Genomic DNA, 21,278 nt, shown 5'->3' with positions numbered 1-21,278 from the left:
CAATTTGTGCTTCTACAATGAGAGGTAGTAAAAGGAAATGGAAAATGTGGTAAATCATACAACAGTCCTTAAAGCTTGCACCCAAAAGTGACACAAGTCACTTCTGCTCACATTTTATTGGTCAAAGCAAACCACACGGCCACAACTAGCTTTAAAGGGGTCGGGAGAAGGGCTGGGTGCAGTGGCTCATGCCTGTAATCCCAGCACTTTGGGAGGCTGAGGTGGGTGGATTACCTGAGGTCAGGAGTTTGAGACCAGCCTGGCCAACATGGTGAAACCCTGTCTCTGCTAAAAATATAAAAACTTGCTGGGTATGGTGTTGCGCACCTTAGTCCCAGCTACTCAGGAGGCTAGGGTGGGAGAATCACTAGAACTCAGGAGGCAGAGGCTGCAGTGAGCTGAGATGGTGTTGCTGCACTCCAGCCTGGGAGACAGAGTGAGACTCTGTCTCAGTACATACATACATACATACATACATACATACATACAAGTGGTGGGGATATACAACATTACTACAGCAGAGTATATTTTCTAAAGATGAGTGTAGCAATGCATTCCCATCCCACGGGCACTTCTGCAGTGGAACCTTGCCACCCCCGCAGCAAGAGACAGAGTCTAATTTCCCTCCCCTTGAGTTTGGTCTCACCTTAATGACTCTTGTGATTGGTAGAAAATAGTGGAAATGAGGCAGAGTGAGGTCTGAGGCCAGGCCAGAAAAGGTCATACGGCCTGGCTCTCATAAAATGCCTGCTCTCCAGAACTGTTCTCTTGGGCTGCTTCCTCAGAATCAGCTGCTGCTATGAGAAGCCCTAGCCAAATGGAGAGGCCACACATGGGTGCTCTACTGTGGTTGACAATCCCAGCTGAGCTCAGGACAGTGGGATGATCCAATAATATGAGTCATATAAGCAGCAGACATATGAGTGAAGAAGGCTCCATATGATAATTCTAGCCCCTGGCAATTTGAGTCACCCCCAGCCATGCAAGTATCCAGCTGAGGCCCCTGGCATGGGGGAGCAGAGACCACTCATCCATGCTGAGTCCTGCCAGAATTCCCAACCCACAGAATCCATGAGCATAATAAAACAGTCCACTAAGTTTGGAGTAGTTCATAATGCAGAAACAGGTACCTGGCATAACTACGATGGGCTTGGAAAGAGAAAAGAATTGGAAATATTTGGTGAACAATACTAACAATCGCCACAGACAGATTTGTTTACATACACGTTGGCCACCTCAGGAAAGCCATGTGAGGCAGCAGAACTGCTGGTTGTAACTGGGAAGGGAGAGTTCAATGACTGGGGACAGGGGCGAGAGGGAGGTTTTTCATCCTATCTACTTTTGCACCTTTAATCTTGTATTGTGTGACTGGACAGCCTGTCTTAAAAACAATCAACTGGATCCTGTCACTCTCTTGCTCAGAACTTTCCAGTGGCTGCCTATGCTGGGCAACCTCTAAGGTACCGCTGCCACCAGGGATCTCTGCTGCTTCCTGGTATTCACACCCTTGAGATCCCCTTAAGTGTCAGGTGGACCTCCTGACTCACATTTTTTTTTTTTTTTTTGAGAGAGAGTTTCGCTCTTGTTACCCAGGCTGGAGTGCAATGGCGCAATCTTGGCTCACTGCAACTTCTGCCCCCTGAGTTCAAGCGATTCTTCTGCCTCAGTCTCCCGAGTAGCTGGAATTAAAGGTGCCCACCAACATGCCCGGTTAATTTTTTGTATTTTTAGTAGAGACAGGTTTTTAACATGTTGGCCAGACTGGTCTTGAATGCCTGATCTCAGGTGATCAACCCACCTCGGCATCCCAAAATGCTGGGATTATAGGCGTGAGCTACCGCACCTAGCATTTTTTTTTTTGAGACAGAGTCTCACTCTGTTGCCAAGCTGGAGTGCAGTGGCATGATTTCCGCTCACCACAACCTCTGCTTCCCAAGTTGAAATAATTCTCCTTTCTCAGCCTCCAGAGTAGCTGGGACTACAGGCATGTGCCACCATGTCCAGCTAATTTTTCTATTTTTAGTAGGATTTTAGACAGGATTTCATCATGTTGGCCAGGATGGTCTCGATCTCTTGACCTCATAATCTGCCCGCCTTGGCCTTCCAAAGTGCTGGCATAATAGGCACGAGCCACTGGGCCTGGCCTGCACCGCACTAGGCTTTTTTTTTTTTTTTTTAGACAGAGTCTTTCTCTGTCGCCCAGGCTGGAGAGCAGTGGCACAATCTTGGCTCACTGCAACCTCTGTCTCCTGAGTTTAAGCAGTTCTCCTTCCTCAGCCTCCCAAGTAGCTAGGATTACAGGCACCACCCACCATGCCCAGTTAATTTTTACATTTTTAGTAGAGACAAGGTTTCACCATGTTGGCCAGGCTGGTTTCAGACTCCTGACCTCAGGTGATCCACCTACCTTGGCTTCCTAAAGTGCTGGGATTACAGGCACGAGCCACTGTGCCTGGCCATTTTTTTTTCATAAGAGACAGGGTCTTGCTCTGTCACTCCGGCTGGAGTACAGAGGTGCGATCACAGCTTACTGCAGCCTCCACCTCCTGGGCACAATCGATCCTCCTACGTCAGCCTCCTGAGTAGCTGGGACTATATGCTTGTGCCACCATACTCAGCTAATTAATTTTTTTGTAGAGATAGGGTCTCCCTCTATTGCCCGGGCTGGTCTCGAACTCCTGGCTCAAGCGATCCTCCCTCTTTGACCTAAGTGTTGAGATTACAGGCATGAGCCACAGCACCCAGCCTGACTCACTTCCAATGGAAAGAATGTAGCCAAAGTGATGGAATGTCATTTCCAACACAAGATTTCTAAAAGATTGTGGCTACCATCTTCGGTAACTCTTCTTGCTCCCTCACTGGCTCAGTCTGAGAGAAGCCAGCTGGTATGTTGTGAGATGGAGAGACCTATGTGGCAGGCAACTGATGTCTCTAGCCAACAGCTTTGTGAGTGGACTTGAAAGTGGATCCTCCCCTGGCAGCCTCAGCTGACCCTCTGATGCAGCCTTGTGAGAGACTCCGATCCAGTGGCACTCAGTTAAACAGTGCCAGGTTCCTGACCCATGGAAACTGTGACCCATAAATGTCATTTTTTAAAAAAGTTTATGGCCATGTGCAGTGGCTCACACCTGTAATCCCAGCACTTTGGGAGGCTGAGGCGGGTGGATCACCTGAGGTCAGGAGTTTGAAACCAGCCTGACCAACATGGTGAAACCCCAGTCTCTACTAAAAATACAAAAAAATCATCCAGATGTGGTGATGCACACCTATAATCCCAGCTACCTGGGAGACTGAGGCAAGAGAATTGCTTGAACCTGGGAGGCAGAGGTTGAAGTGAGCCGAGATCGCACCACTACATTCCACCCTGAGTGACAAGAACGAAACTCCATCTCAAAAAAAAAAAAAAAAAAAAAAGACTCTCTCGACAGTCTGAATGACTGGGGAAGCAACAGTGCCACCAACCAAGGCGTGAAGGATGGCAGGCTGGGTATCTTCTGATTCCCCCCAACGTCTCCTTGAGCAGGCAGTTCTGCAACCTCTTGAAATCTATGTCCCAAGTACCTGCTAAAGAGAAAGGGGGTTTGTGTGTGTCTGTGTGTATCCAGACGCCTGTGAGCAGGAACTTGATAGTTTCTCCTCCCATGGACACACGGCCCAGCTATGGAAAGACAGAAGCCAGGGGACAGTGCCATTCTGCTCTCATCTAAAGCAGTTGGTAGAAGACAGCCAGATGTGCAAGAAGATCTGGGGACAAGTGTGCAGAAATGGTAGAGAAGAGTGTATCCACAGGAAAGTTTCTTTGTACACTTCTATGGATTGAGCTCCAACTATACACCAGGCTCTGCCTTTTCACATGCAATCCCATTCTAACACCTCAAGTCTGCCAGACAACATGAGTGCCCATCCCTCCCTACAGAGGTGTGGCAATGCCGGTTCAGAGAGGTGGAGCTCCTTAGCCATCATTACGCTGTGGGCAGGTGGCCCAGATGGGAGTGGAAGGCTTCCTGACTCAAGTCCAGTGCTTCCCTACCCTGCTTCTAAGCTCAGTATTCTCCTGTCCTTTAAACTACTGACTTATCCATCATGATCACATGAGGGGTTTTGTTTTGTTTTGTTTTGTTTTAGAAACTTCCTGGTAACAGTGTATGAACTCTGGCAGCATAAGTTAGGACTTTTGGTTGAAACTAAAATTGGCTTAGGCAAAAAGAGGAATTTGGGGGTTCAAGTAACAGAAAAGCATAGGTGGTGATTCTGACTTAAAGCATCTCTGGATGCTGGGTCTCAAATGGTGTCATTCAAACTCTGTCTTTCCCATGCCCTGATTGTTTTTTGTGAGACAGAGTCTTGCTGTGTTGGCCAGGTTGGAGTGCAGTGGTGCAATCTTAGCTCATTGCAACCTCTGCCTGCTAGGTTCCAGTGATTCTCCTGCTTCAGCCTCCCAGGTAGCTGGGATTACAGGCACACGCCACCACACCTAATTTTTTTGGCATTTCTATTAGAGACAGGGTTTCACCATGTTGGCCATGCTGGTTTCGAACTCCTGGCCTCAGATGATCCACCTGCCTCGGCTCCCAAAGTGCTGGGATAACAGGCGTGAGCCACCACACCCAGCGCCCATACCCTGATTCTGCTTTTAATCTTTATTATCTTTATTCTCAGGCAGGTTTTCCCTCTGAGATGTTAAAGATGGCTGCCAACAGCTCCAGGCTCATTTGCTAGGAATGTGGCAACCTCCATGGAAAGAGAAAGCCTCTACCTTTATAATTCCAGAAAAATCTGGGGACTGCCTCTCACTGTTTGATGCAGGTCAGGTGTTCTTTTTTTTTTTTTTCTTTGAGATAGGGTCTGACTCTGTCGTCCAGGCTGGAGTGCAGCCAGGCTGGTAGATCTTGGCTCACTGCGACCTCTGCCTCCCAGGCTCAAGTCATCCTCCTACCTCAGCCTCCTGAGTAGCTGGGACCACAGGCGTGTGCCACCGCACCCAGCTAATTCAGGTGTTCATTTTGAACCAATTACTGAAGACAAAGAGAGGTGGTGTTCTGATTGACCAGGTCCAGAACAAATGTCCACTCCACCCTCAACCAAGGGATGCGGTAGGCTTTATTTTATGTATATTGATGCAGGGTGGGGAGGAGTGATTCCCCAAACACTGAGGGCCATTTCTAGAACCAGAGAGAATGAATGATAAACAGGAAATGATAGATTTTCATTGCAGACTCTCAAATTATGTTTCATAGCTGTAGCCACCTTGAATTTCCTGGAAGTCAAAGAAGAGGCAGTAGAAATTAAGAGACGTGGAGAGATTTGAAAAATATTTAGGTAGCCTGGGTGGTGACTCATACCTGTAATTCCAGTACTTTGGAAAGCTGAGGTGAGGAGATAGTTTGAGTCCAGGAGTTTGAGACCAGCCTGGGCAAGATAGTGACACCTCACCTCTACAAAAGATTAAAAAATTAGCTGGGTGTGGTGGTGCACACCTGTGTCCCAGCTACTTGGGAGGCTGAGGTGGGAGGATCGCTTAGAACCGGGGACGTTAAGGCTGCAGTTAGCCATGATCATGCCACTGCACTCTAGCCTGAGCAACAGAGTGACACCCTGCCTCAAAAAAGAAAAATATTTAAGTAGTGGAATGAACAGAACTAGGTGACTAAGTAGGCTGGGAGTATGAGGAAGAGAGGGTTCTTAGTTGCAAGCAACAGAAAATGACTCTAGCTGCTTCAACAAAAGGGAATTTATGAGAAGGTCCTCGGGAGTTCACGGCATCAACTAGAAGGAACAGGCTTGGAAATGTGCAGGAATTAAGGGCCACTGGAAGACTAGGAAGCAGGAAGCACAGTGAGGTCCCTTGAGCAGACACCGAAGTTGTCCACCAGTTGTCCATCCATGCCACCCCTCTTCCTTGTTTGCAGAGTCCCAACTCTGTTCCAGTGGTCACTTTACCTCACATGCCTCTGACCCAGCTCCAGGGTTAATAGGTTTCGGCCAGTTATAGGGATCCCCTTATCCTTGCTAAACATGGTTTAGGGGTGTCATGTGAGCCAGTTCTAGCTAAGAAAGCATGAGGGGAGGTCGGCTTGAGACTTGAGGGAGGGTTCCTCCCTCCTAAGAAGGAGTCAGTGGAAAGGATGAGGGAGGGTTCCTCGTTCCTAAGAAGGAGCTAGTGGAAGGGAAGGTACCTCTTCTTTACTTGAACATAACTGAGTTTAAGTGTGATTCCTGGAGCTGTGACAGTCATCTTGTGACCATGAGGGCAGTCAGTCTGAAGGTTTGCACACTGAAGACAAACAAACGAGAAAGAACTTGGGTTCTTAATGATATTATTGAACCACTGAAAGCACTGTTCCTGGAGTCCCGCTGCTTCAGACCTCTGGTGACATGGGATGATGAGTTTGAATTGCCCTACTGCATACACTTGGCTTTTGGAAGGCATCCTGACTTAATGCCATGTCGAAGGGACGATCTGGTCAGGGCACAGGTGGTGGAATGCAAGACATCCAACTTTTCCTGCCATCCTTGTGTGACTTGATCAGGATTCAGAGCCCTGGGAGAAAACACCCATTGGCTAAGTTTAGTTTCCTCTGGCTATACTATGGTAGAGAGAGATTGGTCTAGTCCATTAGGCTTCCATAGTGGAGATGGTCTCTAGAAAGTACCCTTTCAGCTGGGCATGGTGGCTCACACCTGTAATCCCAGCACTTTGGGAGGCAAAGGCAGGCGGATCATGAAGTCAGGAGTTCGAGACCAGTCTGGCCAACATGGTGAAACCCCGTTTCTACTAAAAATACAAAAATTAACTGGGTGTGGTGGTGCGTGCCTGTGATCCCAGCTACTCAGGAGGCTGAGGCAGGAGAATCACTTGAACCCAGGAAGCAGAGGTTGTAGTGAGCAGAGATTACACCATTGAACTCTAACCTGGGTGACAGGGAGAGACTCTGTCTCAAATAGAAAAGAAAGTACGCTTTCACCACACAACTGGGAAGAAGTCATCACAAAATAGAACTGGGAGAGGAGAGGAAGAGGAAGGGAGAATGGATGTTGAACATCCAAATGCCCATGAATGTCCACCTTGGATCCCAATGGACCTCACGCCTCATCTTACACTCCCTACAAGGCACCCTATGCTCACCACATTCCTCATTTGGCATGCTGCATTCAAGCTTCTGTGCAGTTGTATTACTCACTCTGCCTGCAAACCCCTACTTGTGGCAAAGACCTGTTCAAAAGGCCCCTTCCATTCAGAGGAACAGCTGCCTTCTCCCCAAGAGGAAGGAGCCGATGTGGGAGTGGCCTTAGGGCCAGGGTCTATACTCAGCTGCAACAAGAACTGACAGAGCCAGGCATGGTGGTGTGCACCTGTAATCCCAGCTACTCAAATGGCTGAGGCAAGAAGATCACTTGCGCCTAGGAGTTCCAGGCCATCCTGGGTAACTTAGTGAGACCCTGTCTCTTTAAAACAAACAAACAAAAAATGTGTCAAAGGTGCTTTCACTTTAATGATCTGTCAATATATCTAATAGTTTCACTTTCATCATGGAGTTAACAGACATCATATCAATGACTTTGAAACCAATTACCTTTGAAACCTGTGGTTGAAAAGATGCCCCTCCTCTCCTGCCCTCCTCTTTCTGTGTTTCTGTTCCAAGAAGTCTTCCACAGCCTGCCTCTCTTCCAGCAGAATTTGTAAATTGCTTCATTCTGTCTCCGTTTCCCATAGATTACTTTGTATAACTTAGGACTCTAACTGAAAGTGACAGAAGTCCACTCATTGGTTTTGTTGGCTCATAAAACTGTGAGAAGTCTTTTTTTTTTTTTTTTTTTTTAAATACAGTCTCGGGCCGGGCGCGGTGGCTCAAGCCTGTAATCCCAGCACTTTGGGAGGCCGAGGCGGGTGGATCACGAGGTCAAGAGATTGAGACCATCCTGGTCAACACGGTGAAACCCCGTCTCTACTAAAAATACAAAAAATTAGCTGGGCATGGTGGTGCGTGCCTGTAATCCCAGCTACTCAGGAGGCTGAGGCAGGAGAATTGCCTGAACCCAAGAGGCGGAGGTTGCGGTGAGCCGAGATCGCGCCATTGCACTCCAGCCTGGGTAACAAGAGCGAAACTCCATCTCAAAAAAAAAAAGAAAAAAAAAAAAAAAACAGTCTCGCTTTGTCTCCCAGTCCAGAGGGCAGTGGCACAATCACGGCTCACAGCAGTCTGGACCTGTGGGCTCAAGCGATCCTCCTGCCTCAGCCTCACAAGTAGCCGGAACTACAGGCACATGCCACCACGCCTAGCTAATGTTAAATTCTTTTGGAGAGATAGGATCTCACTATGTTTCCTATATCAGTCTTGAACTCCTGGGCTTAAGCGATCCTCCCACCCCAGCCTCCCAATGTGTTGGAATTATAGGCATGAGCCACTGTGCCTGACCATAACTGGCCAAGTCTTAAGCATACTTCTAGTTTTAGGACCTAGGCTCTCAAAGTCATGAGAAATCAATTCATCAGTATTAGTTATCAAATGTTGTGTAACAAATCACCCTAACTTGTGGCTTAAAGCAACAATTAATGATGATTTATCACAGTTTCTGATGGTCAGGAATTCAGGAGCAGCTGAGCTGGACAGTTTTGCCTTGAGGTCTCTCACAAGATTGCAAGCCAAATGTCAGTCAGGGCTGCAGTATCCACTTCCGAGGCAGCTCTTTCATGTGGCTGTCAGATTGGCACTGGCTGTCAGCAGGGCGCTTTACTTTCTCCCAACATAGGCGTCTCTGCATGTATGTCCTCACAGCCTAGTGGCTGGCTTCCTCCAGAATGAGCAATCCAAGAGACTGAGGCAGAAACTGCAATGTCTTTTATGATCCAAGTTTGGAAGTCCAACACCCTCACTTCTGCCATATTCTTTGGTTTTTTATTGTTTTTTGTTTTTTGTCTTGTTGGGTTCTTTTTGTTTTTTGAGACAGTCTCACTCTGTGACCCAGGCTGGAGTGCAATGGCACAATCTCTGCTCACTGCAACCTCTGCCTCCTGGGTTCAAGCAATCCTCCTGCCTCAACCTCCCGGATAGCTGGGATTACAGGTGCCTGCCACCAAGCCCCCTAATTTTTGGATTTTTCATAGAGATGCAGTTTGGCCAACATGTTGGTCAGGCTGGTCTTGAACTCCTGACCTCAAGTGATCCACCTGCCTTAGCCTCCCAAAGTGCTGGGATTACAGGTGTGAGCCACCACACCCAGCCACTTCTGTCATATTCTGATGGACACACAGAACACCCCTAACTCAATGTGGGAAGACACTATACAAGGGCATGAATCCCAGGTGGTAAGGGTCAATGGGGACTGTCTTGGAAGCTCTCTATCACAGCAACCCTCCATCCTTCCTGACCTGTTTGCTCTGCTTTACCTCTGTGTAGGCTTCATTCTCAAACAGGCCCTCCCCAAACAGTGACAAAGATGATCATCAACGTGTTCAGACCCACATGCTCTGTGCTTAGTTAACCCCAGTGGAAAGAAAGTACTGCTTTCCCAAAAGTTCTGGCAAAAGTCCCAAGCTAAACTTTTGATTGGCCTAAGTTATGTTTATAGTTATCTCTGAACCAATCACTGTGGATTAAAGATGTCATGTTCTGATTGGCCAGACCTAGGCCCATGCCATGCCCTGATTAACCAGAGCTAGGCCACACCCCTAGCCCTGGTTCTGAGGGTAGAGTTGGCAGCACTAGAGCCCATGGAAGAAGTGAGAGAGGAGTCGTTGCTAAAGGAAAAATCAGTGTCATTACTTACTGAATCAGGACAGATGCTGGGCAGGAAAAACAGAAATGTGTACTCTATCTTCTTCTCTTGTGTTCTAGCTGCACATCTTAGTGCCCCTTGGTTTAGCACTTTTCTCATGAAATCTACTGCTTTCTTGCCTCACTTCCCGTGGTCGGTAGAATGCTAAGATGGCCCCAAGATCTCTACCCCTGGTGTCTGCACGCCTCCCAGTTATTCTATCAAACACGAATGTAGATGCTTCTGTGAAAGAATTTTGCACATGTAATTAAAGTCCCAGATTGTTTGATCTTAAATTAAGGAGAATGTCTTTTGTGGGCCTGACATAATTAGGTGAGTTCTTAAAATGAGACACATGGCTAGCACAGTGGCTCACACCTGTAATCCCAGCACTTTGGGAGGCCACGGTGGGCGCATCACGAGATCAGGAGATCAACACCATCCTGGCTAACACAGTTAAACCCCATCTCTAGTAAAAATACCAAAAATTAGCCAGGCATGGTGGCACATGCCTGTAGTCCCAGCTACTCAAGAGACTGAGACAGGAGAATCACTTGAACCCGGAAGGTGGAGGTTGCAGTTAGCCGAGATTGTGCCACTGCACTCTAGCCTGGACCACAGAGCAAGACTCCACCTCAGAAAAAAAAAAAAAAAAAAAAAAGGAGACATGACCAGAAATACTGGCAGCCTCTAGGAACTGAGGATAGCCCCTGGCTGACAGCCTACAAGGAAGCAGGGACCCCAGTCTTACAACCATAAGGAACTGAATTCTGCAGACAACCTGAATGAGCTTGAAAGTGAATCTTCCCCCAGAGCCACCAGAGAACTCAGCCTTGATCTCAGCTTTGTGATATCCAGAGCAGAAAACCCAGTCATGCAGAATGGGATTTTTTAAGTACAGAGTTGTGAACTAAGAAGTGGGTATTGGCCAGGCACAGTGGCTCACACCTGTAATCCCAGCACTTTGAGAAGCCAAGGTGAGTGGATCACCTGAGGACAGGAGTTTGAGATCAGCCTTGCCAATATGGTGAAACCCTGTCTCTACTGAAAATACATAAATTATCTGGGTGTGGTGGTGGTTGCCTGCAATCCCAGCTACTTGGGAGGCTGAGGCAGGAGAATTGCTTGAACCTAGGAGGCAGAAGTTGCAGTGAGCCAAGATCACGCCATTGCACTCCAGTCGGACGACAAGAGCGAAACTCCAACTCAAAACAAATACATAAAAAGTGGGTACTGTTGTAAGCTGCTACTAAGTTTACGGTAATCTGTTACATGACCAAGAAAACTAACACATTTCCCAGTGGACTCCAAGATCCCCAAGAAAGAGAGCGTCTCTTTGATCTCCTTAACCCCCTCCTCTCCACAGGACCCAGAGCAGAAGAATGTCCCTTCTCCTGCTTCTAGTCCCACTATCTAGAAAAGAGAGGGGGAGTGCAACTCTGCATCATTCTACCCCTACCTACCAACTCCCAACTTCCTGACCCTCAGCGGGTGACCAACGAAGCCGCTCCACTTGGCTATCCACAAACAGCCTGTGCCCCACCAGGCTCAGGAGGGCAGCTTGACCAATCTCTACTTCCAAGACCTTTGGCCAGCCCTATTGATCTGGACTCCTGGGCAGGCAGTTGGACCAACAGACAGGCGCCATGAGGGCTCTGCTGCTCCTAGGGTTCCTGCTGGTGAGCCTGGAGTCAACACTTTCGGTGAGTGCTGTGGGAACCAGGATTGTGCTATGACGGTCCTGGCAGGGGAGCGGGGGGTCGCTATCACAGCCATGGCCTCTGCTCATGACCTAAAGTTTCAGGTGACTAGGAGGCCTATGTGGACAGGTGAGGCCAGCCCTGAAGGCCCAGGCAGAGGAGATAGACAACCAGAGTGGGTGGATACAAGGAAGGGCACAGCCCGCATTTCTAGGGGAGATAGGCCTTAAGACAATGGGAGGGGGTAGAAAGGGTTTGGGTCTTGGGAAGAAATCTCTGCATTTCTAGGCTGTGAGAGGAAGCTGCGGACTAGCAACAGATCGGTAGCAGGCTATGACTTCTAGGCAGTTCCCTGCCTTCTTCTCTGCCTTGTAGATTCCACCTTGGAAAGGCCCCAAGGAGCATAAGAACAAAGACAAAGAGCACACAGTGGGTAAGTGGCCTGGCTCCTCCTCCATAGATACCCTTGGGTGGGGATGTGTATGGTAAGGCGTGTGCAGTCTCAGAGAAGTCTAGTCTAGTGCCTACCAGCTTCTAGGTCTTATGCCCATGGGCACCAGGGTCTCAGAGTGATTGTGAGCTGTGTGATCCTTGAGGGCAGGGCATGGGCTGTGTCTGAGTGCCCATGAGCCTGGCTCGGAGCAGGTGCTTGAGGTATGTGCTGCTGGTGCCATCACACCTGGGCTCCTGCCAGCCTTCCTCAGTTTCATCAGCTTCTCCCCTTCTTCTTTTTTTTTTTTTTTTTTTTGAGACGGAGTTTCACTCATGTTACCCAGGCTGGAGTGCAATGGCGCGATTTCGGCTCACCGCAACCTCCGCCTCCTGGGTTCAGGCAATTCTCCTGCCTCAGCCTCCTGAGTAGCTAGGATTACAGGCACGCACCACCATGCCCAGCTAATTTTTTGTATTTTTAGTAGAGACGGGGTTTCACCATGTTGACCAGGATGGTCTCGATCTCTTGATCTCGTGATCCACCCGCCTCGGCCTCCCAAAGTGCTGGGATTACAGGCTTGAGCCACCGCGCCTGGCCTGCTTCTCCCCTTCTTTTCCTTTCCCCAGTACGTCTCGTGGGCAGAGAGAGACATGCCAGACAGAAGCCAGGACCCTCAATGGGCAAGGAATGGTCAAGAGCTGGTCTCTGGCATTTGAATGCCTCTGAATTCCAGCTTTATTACTTATGAGCTGGGTGTCTCTGGGCGAGTGGTTTGAGTTCTCCAAGCTTCTATTTCCCCTTCTGTGAAACCAGGTTGATAATAGTAAACCTCTCAGGGTTGCTGAGAAGGAAAACCCACGTGAGGCACTCAGCTCATCGCCTGGTGCATGGAAATGCTTTATAAATATTAGCTTTTATTATTAAACTACCTTTTAGATGAGGGGTACCTGTCATTTCCCCCTTCCTCAGGCCCTGCCTTAGCTCCCTATTGCCTTCATTCTTCCAGACACTAAATACGTAGAGGCTGGGTGTGGAGGCTCACGCCTGTAATCCCAGCACTTCAGGAGGCCCAGGCAGGTGGATCACAAGGTCAGGAGTTCAAGACCAGCCTGACAACATGGTGAAACCCTGTCTATACTAAAAGTACAAAAATTAGCTGGGGATAGTGGCATGCTCCTGTAGTGCCAGCTACTCAGGAGGCTGAGGCAAAATTGCTTGAACCTGGGAGGTGGAGGTTACAGTGAGCCAAGGTCACACCATTGCACTCCAGCCTGGGCAACAGAGCAAGACTCTGTCTCAAAAAATACAAATTTTAAAAATAAATGTACCTAGAGTGTGCAACATAGCAGCGCCTGTGAACCAGATGGACCCTATGCTGGTGGGTCTCACTTGGTGGGGTTGAGTCCCTGAGCATAGCATTGAGGCCCTGTGCATTCCAACCCTGGACTCCTTCAGTCTCCTCTCTTCACCACACACCCAAAAGTTTCTCCTCCCTCTTTCCTTACCTACACTTGGTGCTCTATCCTTGCCTAATCCCCTGCTTAGGGTCCCCCTCCTCTCCATCTGTCCATCTCATTTGCATCTTTTTTTTTTTTTAGACAGAGTCTTGCTCTGTCCCCTAGGCTGGAGTACAATGGCGCCATCTTGGCTCACTGCAACCTCCATCTCCTGGGTTCAAGTGATTCTCTGCCTCAGCCTCCTGAGTAGCTGAAATTATAGGCAAGCACCATCATGCCTGGCTAATTTTTTATATTTTTAGTAGAGATGGGGTGTGTCTTCATGTTGGTCAGGCTGATCTCGAATTCCTGCCCTCAGGTGATACGCCCACCTCAGCTTCCCAAAGTGCTGGGAATACAGGCATGGAGTCACTCTGCCAGGTCCCCATTTGCATCTTAAAGGTCTAGCTCAGATCCTTCTATTTCCATTTACTGTCCTGGTTCTTGGCAAGTGCACTCTGCCTTTGACAAAATAGTGGCAAATGCATATTGAGCAGGTACTATGTGCCAGACACCGCTCAGTGTTTCACAGCATTATCTTATAAACCTCACGACAATTCCTCTAAAGAAGACACAGGCAATTCTCATTATTTGCGGTGGTTATGTTCTATAAAATCACAGTGAACACTGAACTAGCAAACAGTATTAGGTTCCTGTGAGCCCCTGGTCACAACATTTTCATTAACCAACAATATATAATCTTGTTTTATGTGTAATTCTGTCTAAAGACGTTTTACTTAACATATGTGCTGCTGATTCATTAATGCTAAGCTCATGGCACTATAGCTCACACCTGAATGAAGTGTATCTAACACACATTTCCTCCCTAACATAGCCTTCTTGTGCTTAGGAACTAGACAGCTCTTCAGCAGTAGGCTCAGGGGCCATTTCCAAAAGCAAAATCACCAACAAAAGCACGAAGTGTGAAAAACATTGCACTAAGTAGACTGAAAAGGACTTGTTCAATACGAGCGCTGAAACAAGAAGCAGCAGCATGTCATCTTGTTGAACCTTAACCGGTAAAACAATGTGCAAATTTTTCACTGCTCTGTGCACACCCACAAATGGCCATGAAAGCATTGCGAGTATTGACTTGGGAGTTACAAATAACATTTAGCAAGTAGGCACATTCTCAAACACAGAACCAGAGAATAATGAGGATCAACTGTATTGTTATTATTGCCATTTTACAGATGAGGAAACCGAGGCTCAGAGTGATTAACAGTGACTTCAACATTCAACAAGTATTATTTATTTATTTATTTTTTTAAGTCCACCTAGACCATTTCTCAGGATCAACAAGTATTATTAAGTGCCTACTTTGTGGCAAGTGCTCTTCCAGGCCTTGAGACTCCAGACTTACCCAAGGTCACACAGATAGCAGGTGGTGGAGTCAGGAGTCTACTCCAGCTATCTGACTTCTGAACCCAACTTTTAAAGCAGAAAGTGTTTTCAATGCACAGCGACCTTTTTGTGGGTCTGTCCTTTTCCCGACCAGACCCTGAGGGGCAGTGCCTGGGCAGTTGAGCACAGGGGAAGTCCTCAGGGAGTGTGTTGTCCCTGCAGTTCTCACTGTCACCGGGGAGCCCTGCCACTTCCCCTTCCAGTATCACCGGCAGCTGTACCACAAATGTATCCACAAGGGCCGGCCAGGCCCTCAGCCCTGGTAAGACTACACAGAGAAGTAGGAGCAGGGGCCTGGGAGACATGGACTCTGCCTGTCCTTCTGTCCAAGGAACTCTGCTTGGGAGGGGGGCTGTGATAGGGGAGGGCGGGCCAGGGAATCCTTGCCTCTTTCTACAGGTGTGCTACCACCCCCAACTTCGATCAGGACCAGCGATGGACATACTGTCTGGAGCCCAAGAAAGTAAAAGGTGCTACACACAGCCTCTGGGGTGGCCCAGGGCTCTCTCCTCCCCCCTCGATACTCTCCTGGTATCACCAAATCCCACACACCTGGGATTCTGGGCCCAGCTCCTTCTCTCCCTCCACAATGCCCTTTGGAAATCCAGAGGGAGAGTTCTGGGAAGGAGTGGTCCCATTTTGCAGGTGGGTCAACTAAGCCCTGGAAACTTGGAGTAGCAAGGTCACAAGGCAGGTAGGTTCAAGTAGGGCCTTGGCACCCATCTGTCTGACTCAGCTCCCTGCTCTTCCTCCCACCATGTCCATCTCTCAGACCACTGCAGCAAACACAGCCCCTGCCAGAAACAAGGGACCTGTGTGAACACGCCAAGGGGTCCCCACTGCCTCTGTCCACAACACCTCACTGGAAACCACTGCCAGAGAGGTGAGGAGATGCCCGGGCAAGGGTCTTGGGGGACAGGGGCAACCCTGGGTCTACAGAAGTGGTCCCCGGGTACCCCAGAGACTTGGCACAGTCCTAGACTCTCCTGAACCACTGTCCCTCTTTGTCCCCAGAGAAGTGTTTTGAGCCTCAGCTTCTCCGGTTTTTCGACCAGAATGAGATATGGTATAGATCTGAGCAAGCAGGTGTGGCCAGATGCCGGTGCAAGGGTCCTGATGCCCACTGCCAGCGGCTGGCCAGCCAGGGTGAGCAGATGGTTGGTATCGGGCCAGGGAGGAGGATGAGAAAGAGAGGCTGGCAGGAGGCTGGGTGGTGTGCCAGGAAGGAGAGCTCTCTAGAGGGTCTGTAGGCCCAGGGGTGTCTCACTGTGTTCCCTCCACCAGCCTGCCGCAACAACCCGTGCCTCCATGGGGGTCGCTGCCTAGAGGCAGAGGGTCACCGTCTGTGCCACTGCCTGGTGGGCTACACTGGACCCTTTTGCGACGTGGGTGAGTGAGGGTCTGGGGAAGCAGAAGGCCAGCCCCGAGATGGGAAGGGCTTGCCAGGAATAAGAAGGGAGGAGTGGGGAAAGTAGATGAGAGGGCAGTGGGAGAGCCCAGCCCTGGCTGCAGGGAGCCCCCTCTCCCCTCAGATACCGAGGCAAGCTGCTATGATGGCCGCGGGCTCAGCTACCGCGGCCAGGCCAGGACCACTGTCTCCGGTATGTCCTGTCAGCCGTGGGCCTCGGAGGCCACCTACCGGAACGTGACTGCCGAGCAAGCGCGGAACTGGGGACTGAGCGGCCACGCCTTCTGCCGGTGCGCCACGTGGGGCTGGACGACCCCTCCGCCCCAGGGCCCCGGGCTCCTGGCGCTCTAACTGCGCCCCCTCGTGTGGCTACAGGAACCCGGACAACGACGTCCGCCCGTGGTGCTTCGTGCTGAGCAGTGACCGGCTGAGCTGGGAGTACTGCAACCTGGCACAGTGCCAGGTGCCTCCGACCCGGATGCCCCCTAGGTTTCACATGCCGCCCACGCCTCCTAGGCTTGACGACCTGCCCATGCCCCCGCAGACTACATCGCCGAAACTTCAGCCCACGTCCCGGACCCCGCCTCAGTCCCAGACCCCAGGAGGTTAGGAAGTGGGGGAAAGAAGCACCCGAGAGGGCGCGGGGCGAGCTGGATTCCGGCCGACCGGCCGCGGGCTCCCGGTCCTCAGCCCCGGCTCCTCCACAGCCACGGCGACGAGGCGTAAGCAGCCGCCTCCCCTGGCCAGGAACGGCTCACTGAGTTGTGGGCAGCGGCTCCGCAAGCGTCTGTCGTCGTTGAGCCGCATCGTCGGCGGGCTGGTGGCGCTGCCCGGGGCTCACCCCTACATCGCAGCACTGTACTGGGGCCACAGTTTCTGCGCCGGCAGCCTCATCGCCCCCTGCTGGGTGCTGACGGCCGCTCACTGCCTGCAGAACCGGCGAGTACCCGCCCGCCGAGCGCCGCCCGGAAGGCCGCGGCTACTCAGTCTCCCAGCGCGGTTTCTGCGCCGCACCCGAACCCGTGCCCTATCTTTTCCCGTCCCACCCTTCTTTCCACGCCCCTCCGGAGCTCCCCGGGAGGAAGCTGGAACACAGGATGGGGTTCGGGAGCAGGGGGCTTCCCCAGAACGCTGTGGCCAGTTCTGAGAGCGCTGCCTCTCCCCTACCCGCCCGCAGGCCCGCACCCGAGGAGCTGACGGTGGTGCTCGGCCAGGACCGCCATAACCACAGCTGTGAGCAGTGCCAGACGCTGGCCGTGCGCTCCTACCGCCTGCACGAGGCCTTCTCGCCCGTCAGCTACCAGCACGACCTGGGTGCGGGGGGGCGCCCTGCGTGGACGGGGAGAGAGGGTGGGGCTCCAGCATCTCCGCCTCACACTCCTCTACGCCCGGGTTAGCTCTGCTGCGCCTGCAGGAGGATGCGGACGGCAGCTGCGCGCTCCTGTCGCCTTACGTTCAGCCGGTGTGCCTGCCAAGCAGCGCCACGCGACCCTCCGAGCCCGAGCCCGCGCTCTGCGAGGTGGCCGGTTGGGGCCACCAGTTCGAGGGTAGGCACAACTGCTAGGGGAGGAGATCTTTGATCACTAGGTTAGGCGGGAGAAGCCCGCGGCTTTGACTTTGGTATCGTCCCGGGTGCCTACAGGAGAGGTGGCGCTGACCTGTGAGAATGTGCAGGGCCTCCCAGGGCCTGGGATTCACTGCTGGGATCCCCAAATCTCCTGGAGGTAGAGGGAGAATCGAACTTGCTCTTGGTTCTCTCTGGGCGACGGGCTGCAAAGGCCAACTAGGACGCTGGCCCCGCGCTCTGGGTTAGTTTGGTAGCCAGGTTCTGTGACTCTGAATAGGAGGTGGAGGTAGGGTTTCTGCTTCCGCTCCCGCCCATTCAAATCCTGGCTCTTCCCTGGACCTCAGTTTCCTTGTCTATGAAATTGAATTAATGGCACCTCTCCCCCCTTGGGGAGGGGAAGGGCAAGAGCGGGTTTAGAAGAGCCTGCCGCAGCCTCGTCCATCGTCCGGGCGGCGAGTGTTGTCAGGTGGGGTGTGAGGAAGGCGTTCTGTGTTCGCAGGGGCGGAGGAATATTCCAGCTTCCTGCAGGAGGCGCAGGTGCCCTTCCTCTCCCTGGAGCGCTGCTCAGCCCCGGACGTGCACGGAGCCTCCATCCTGCCCGGCATGCTCTGCGCAGGGTTCCTCGAGGGCGGCACCGATGCGTGCCAGGTGAGACCTTAGCCGGGTTAGCGCCCTTCCCTGAGGTCATCAGGCACAAATCCCAGGCCCACGGCGCTGAGCTGCGAGTTTCCGACCCAGGGTGATTCCGGAGGCCCGCTGGTGTGTGAGGACAAGGCCGTCGGGCACCAGCTAACCCTGCGAGGTGTCGTCAGCTGGGGATCAGGCTGTGGTGACCGCAACAAGCCAGGCGTCTACACCGACGTGGCCAACTACCTGTCTTGGATCCAGGAGCACACCGCTTCCTGATTGCTCAGGGATTTGTCTTTCCTTCCTCAGTGATTCCGCAGTGGGAGGGTGGCTGGGGCATGGACGTCAAGATGGTGTCCCATTCCCCCAGTGAGGCCAGCTCCGTGCCAAGATGGCGCAGGAACTCAATAAAGTGCTTTGAAAATGGTGATAAGGAAAGCTCTACTCCTTGGGTCTCGTCGGGAAATGCCAAGACAGAAAAGCGATTCACCCTTCTCCACAGCTCTCAGAAAACAAGGTCTATGAGATCTTAACGTGCAATATCTAGATCCCGGTCCAGCTAATGTTTACAGAGCCTAGGATACTGTATACCAAGCCCTGTGCAAGGAGAAGCTGCATGTTATTCCTCATTAAAAAAAACTCACGGGCCGGGCGCGGTGGCTCAAGCCTGTAATCCCAGCACTTTGGGAGGCCGAGGCGGGTGGATCACAAGGTCAAGAGATCGAGACCATCCTGGTCAACATGGTGAAACCCCGTCTCTACTAAAAATACAAAAAATTAGCTGGGCATGGTGGCGCGTGCCTGTAATCCCATCTACTCAGGAGGCTGAGGCAGGAGAATTGCCTGAACCCAGGAGGCGGAGGTTGCGGTGAGCCGAGATCTCGCCATTGCACTCCAGCCTGGGTAACAAGAGCGAAACTCCGTCTCAAAAAAAAAAAAAAGAAAAAAAAGAAATACTTAGCATTGTCCGGGCGGTAATCCTAGCACTTTGGGAGGCCGAGGGAGGCGGATTGCCTGAGCTCAGGAGTTGGAGACCAGTCTAGGCAACACTGTGAAACCCCGTCTCTACTAAAATACGAAAAATTAGCCGGATGTGGCAGTGTGTGCCTGTAGTCCCAGCTACTCAGGAGGCTGAGGCAAGAGAATCACTTGAATCTAGGAGGCAGAGGTTGCAGTGAGCCAAGATTGTGCCACTGCACTCCAGGCTGGGCGACAGAGCAAGACTCCGTCTCCAAAATAAATAAATAAATAATACTAATACTATTTAGCATTGGCAGTGGTATGGACCCTGAGGGCTGAGTGACATATCCTTGTCCCCACCCCAATATGCACTAATGTGGTGGGTCTCAGAGTCCCTTGGCTAGCAATACATCACCAGGGGACTTCTTAGACATAACAAATTCTTGGGCTACACTTTATACTGCTGAACAGAAAGTCTGGGTGGGAAGTATCAATCTGTTTAACACCATTGCAGGGGATTCTGATGTTCTTTTATTCTTGAGAACCACAATCTGGGGGTTTAATGGTTGGTTCCCTGACTCCCCAGGTGATCTTAATGTATGGTCTGCAAACTGCTTTGTAAACAAAATAGTAGTTTCTTATGAGGACTAACATGCAGCTTCTCCTTGCACAGGGCTTGGCATACAGGTGGAGGTCTGGCTGTCCAAACACGGTATCTTTTTGTTCATAAAATCATCTTTTTAAAATTAAAAAAAGATTGGCCAAATGCAGCAGTTCACGCCTGTAATCTCACTTTGAGAGTCTGAGGCGGGAGGATTGTTTGAGCTCAAGACTTTATGGCCCGCCTGGGCAACATAGTGAGACTTCATCTCAATTAAAAAAAAATTTTTTTTTATTAATTTTTTTTTTTTTTTAAGAGACAGGGCCTGGCTCTGTGGCCCAGGCTGGAGTACAGCGACAGGATCCTGTAATAGTTTACTATAATCTCGTTATTGAGTTCAAGAGATCCGGCCGCCTCAGCCTCCCAAAGCGCTGGGATTACAAGAGTGAACCACCACGTTCTGCCAAACCCGTCCTACAGGGTAATCCTAGAACAGCCTGGGCACTAAACGCCCATGCCCCACGTGCCCTAGCCTGGGTGGTAGCTACAGGACGGCCCCTTGTGTGACGTCACAGCCCCGACCCGCAAGCGTCACAGCACCGCAGGCATTCCCGGCGCGGCGCCTCTACACAGCACAGAGAAGCGCGAGGTCGGGGGACGCACTCGGAGCACGATGGGCGACTGGAAGGGCTACATCAGTGCAGTGCTGCAGGACCAGCGCATCGACGACGTGGCCATCGTGGGCCACGCGGACAACCGCTGCGTGTGGGCTTCGCGGCCCGGGGGCCTGCTGGCTGCCATCTCGCCGCAGGAGGTGGGCGTGCTCACCGGGCCCGACCGGCGCACCTTCCTGCAGGCGGGTCTGAGCGTGGGGGGCCGCCGCTGCTGCGTCATCCGCGACCACCTGCTGGCCGAGGGCGACGGCGTGCTGGACGCGCGCACCAAGGGGCTGGACGCGCGCGCCGTGTGCGTAGGCCACGCGCCGCGCGCGCTCCTGGTGCTCATGGGCCGACGCGGCGTCCACGGGGGCATCCTCAACAAGACGGCGCACGAGCTCATCCGCGGGCTGCGCATGCAGGGCGCCTAGCCTGACAGCCCAGGCCGCCCACGGGTAGCCCGGTAGCGCTGGCCAAATAAACTGTGACCTGGGTGTGGCTAGCGCCTCCTCCACTTGCGCCGCAGGGGGAGTTGTACATAAGGAAACTGATCTTTGCAAGGAGGTTACCTGATGGAGCCGGGATTTTGAGTCTAGAGGCTGCCAGGATCCTGTGCCCTCCACCCTGCTCTCCCATGGACGCCTTGCAGAGGCCAGGGCCTGACTGCTGC

At 51.6% G+C, this 21,278-nt stretch overlaps 2 protein-coding genes across 2 annotated transcripts; both read left to right on the top strand.

Annotated features, from left to right (window-relative positions):
- The first annotated feature begins 11,347 nt into the window (after positions 1-11,347).
- Positions 11,348-18,824, top strand: F12 (coagulation factor XII). Its single transcript, XM_032269869.1, has 14 exons — positions 11,348-11,459; positions 11,832-11,889; positions 14,952-15,051; positions 15,189-15,259; positions 15,562-15,672; positions 15,804-15,935; positions 16,074-16,178; positions 16,322-16,487; positions 16,573-16,802; positions 16,905-17,136; positions 17,375-17,511; positions 17,595-17,744; positions 18,264-18,412; positions 18,503-18,824. The coding sequence occupies exons 1-14, from the start codon at positions 11,403-11,405 to the stop codon at positions 18,668-18,670; spliced, it is 1,866 nt and encodes a 621-aa protein (XP_032125760.1). The 5' UTR covers positions 11,348-11,402; the 3' UTR covers positions 18,671-18,824.
- A 1,417-nt stretch (positions 18,825-20,241) lies between these two features.
- PFN3 (profilin 3) lies at positions 20,242-21,106 on the top strand. The gene has a single exon (XM_032269866.1). The coding sequence runs from the start codon at positions 20,626-20,628 to the stop codon at positions 21,037-21,039; it is 414 nt and encodes a 137-aa protein (XP_032125757.1). The 5' UTR covers positions 20,242-20,625; the 3' UTR covers positions 21,040-21,106.
- The last annotated feature ends 172 nt before the right edge of the window (positions 21,107-21,278 follow it).

Source organism: Sapajus apella, unplaced genomic scaffold (assembly GCF_009761245.1).
Source record: "Sapajus apella isolate SASKATOON/1434 unplaced genomic scaffold, GSC_monkey_1.0 scaffold200, whole genome shotgun sequence".
NCBI classification, from domain to species: Eukaryota; Metazoa; Chordata; class Mammalia; order Primates; family Cebidae; genus Sapajus; species Sapajus apella.
Note: the sequence above shows the minus strand (reverse complement) of the source record. Positions and strands in the feature narration are given on the sequence as shown.

Coding starts and splice junctions, on each gene's coding strand:
- F12 (XM_032269869.1), top strand. CDS start 11,403: ATGAGGGCTCTGCTGCTCCTAGGGTTCCTGCTGGTGAGCCTGGAGTCA. Junction 11,890..14,951: donor AGACAAAGAGCACACAGTGG/GTAAGTGGCCTG, acceptor TTGTCCCTGCAG/TTCTCACTGTCACCGGGGAG. Junction 17,137..17,374: donor GCTCACTGCCTGCAGAACCG/GCGAGTACCCGC, acceptor ACCCGCCCGCAG/GCCCGCACCCGAGGAGCTGA.
- PFN3 (XM_032269866.1), top strand. CDS start 20,626: ATGGGCGACTGGAAGGGCTACATCAGTGCAGTGCTGCAGGACCAGCGC.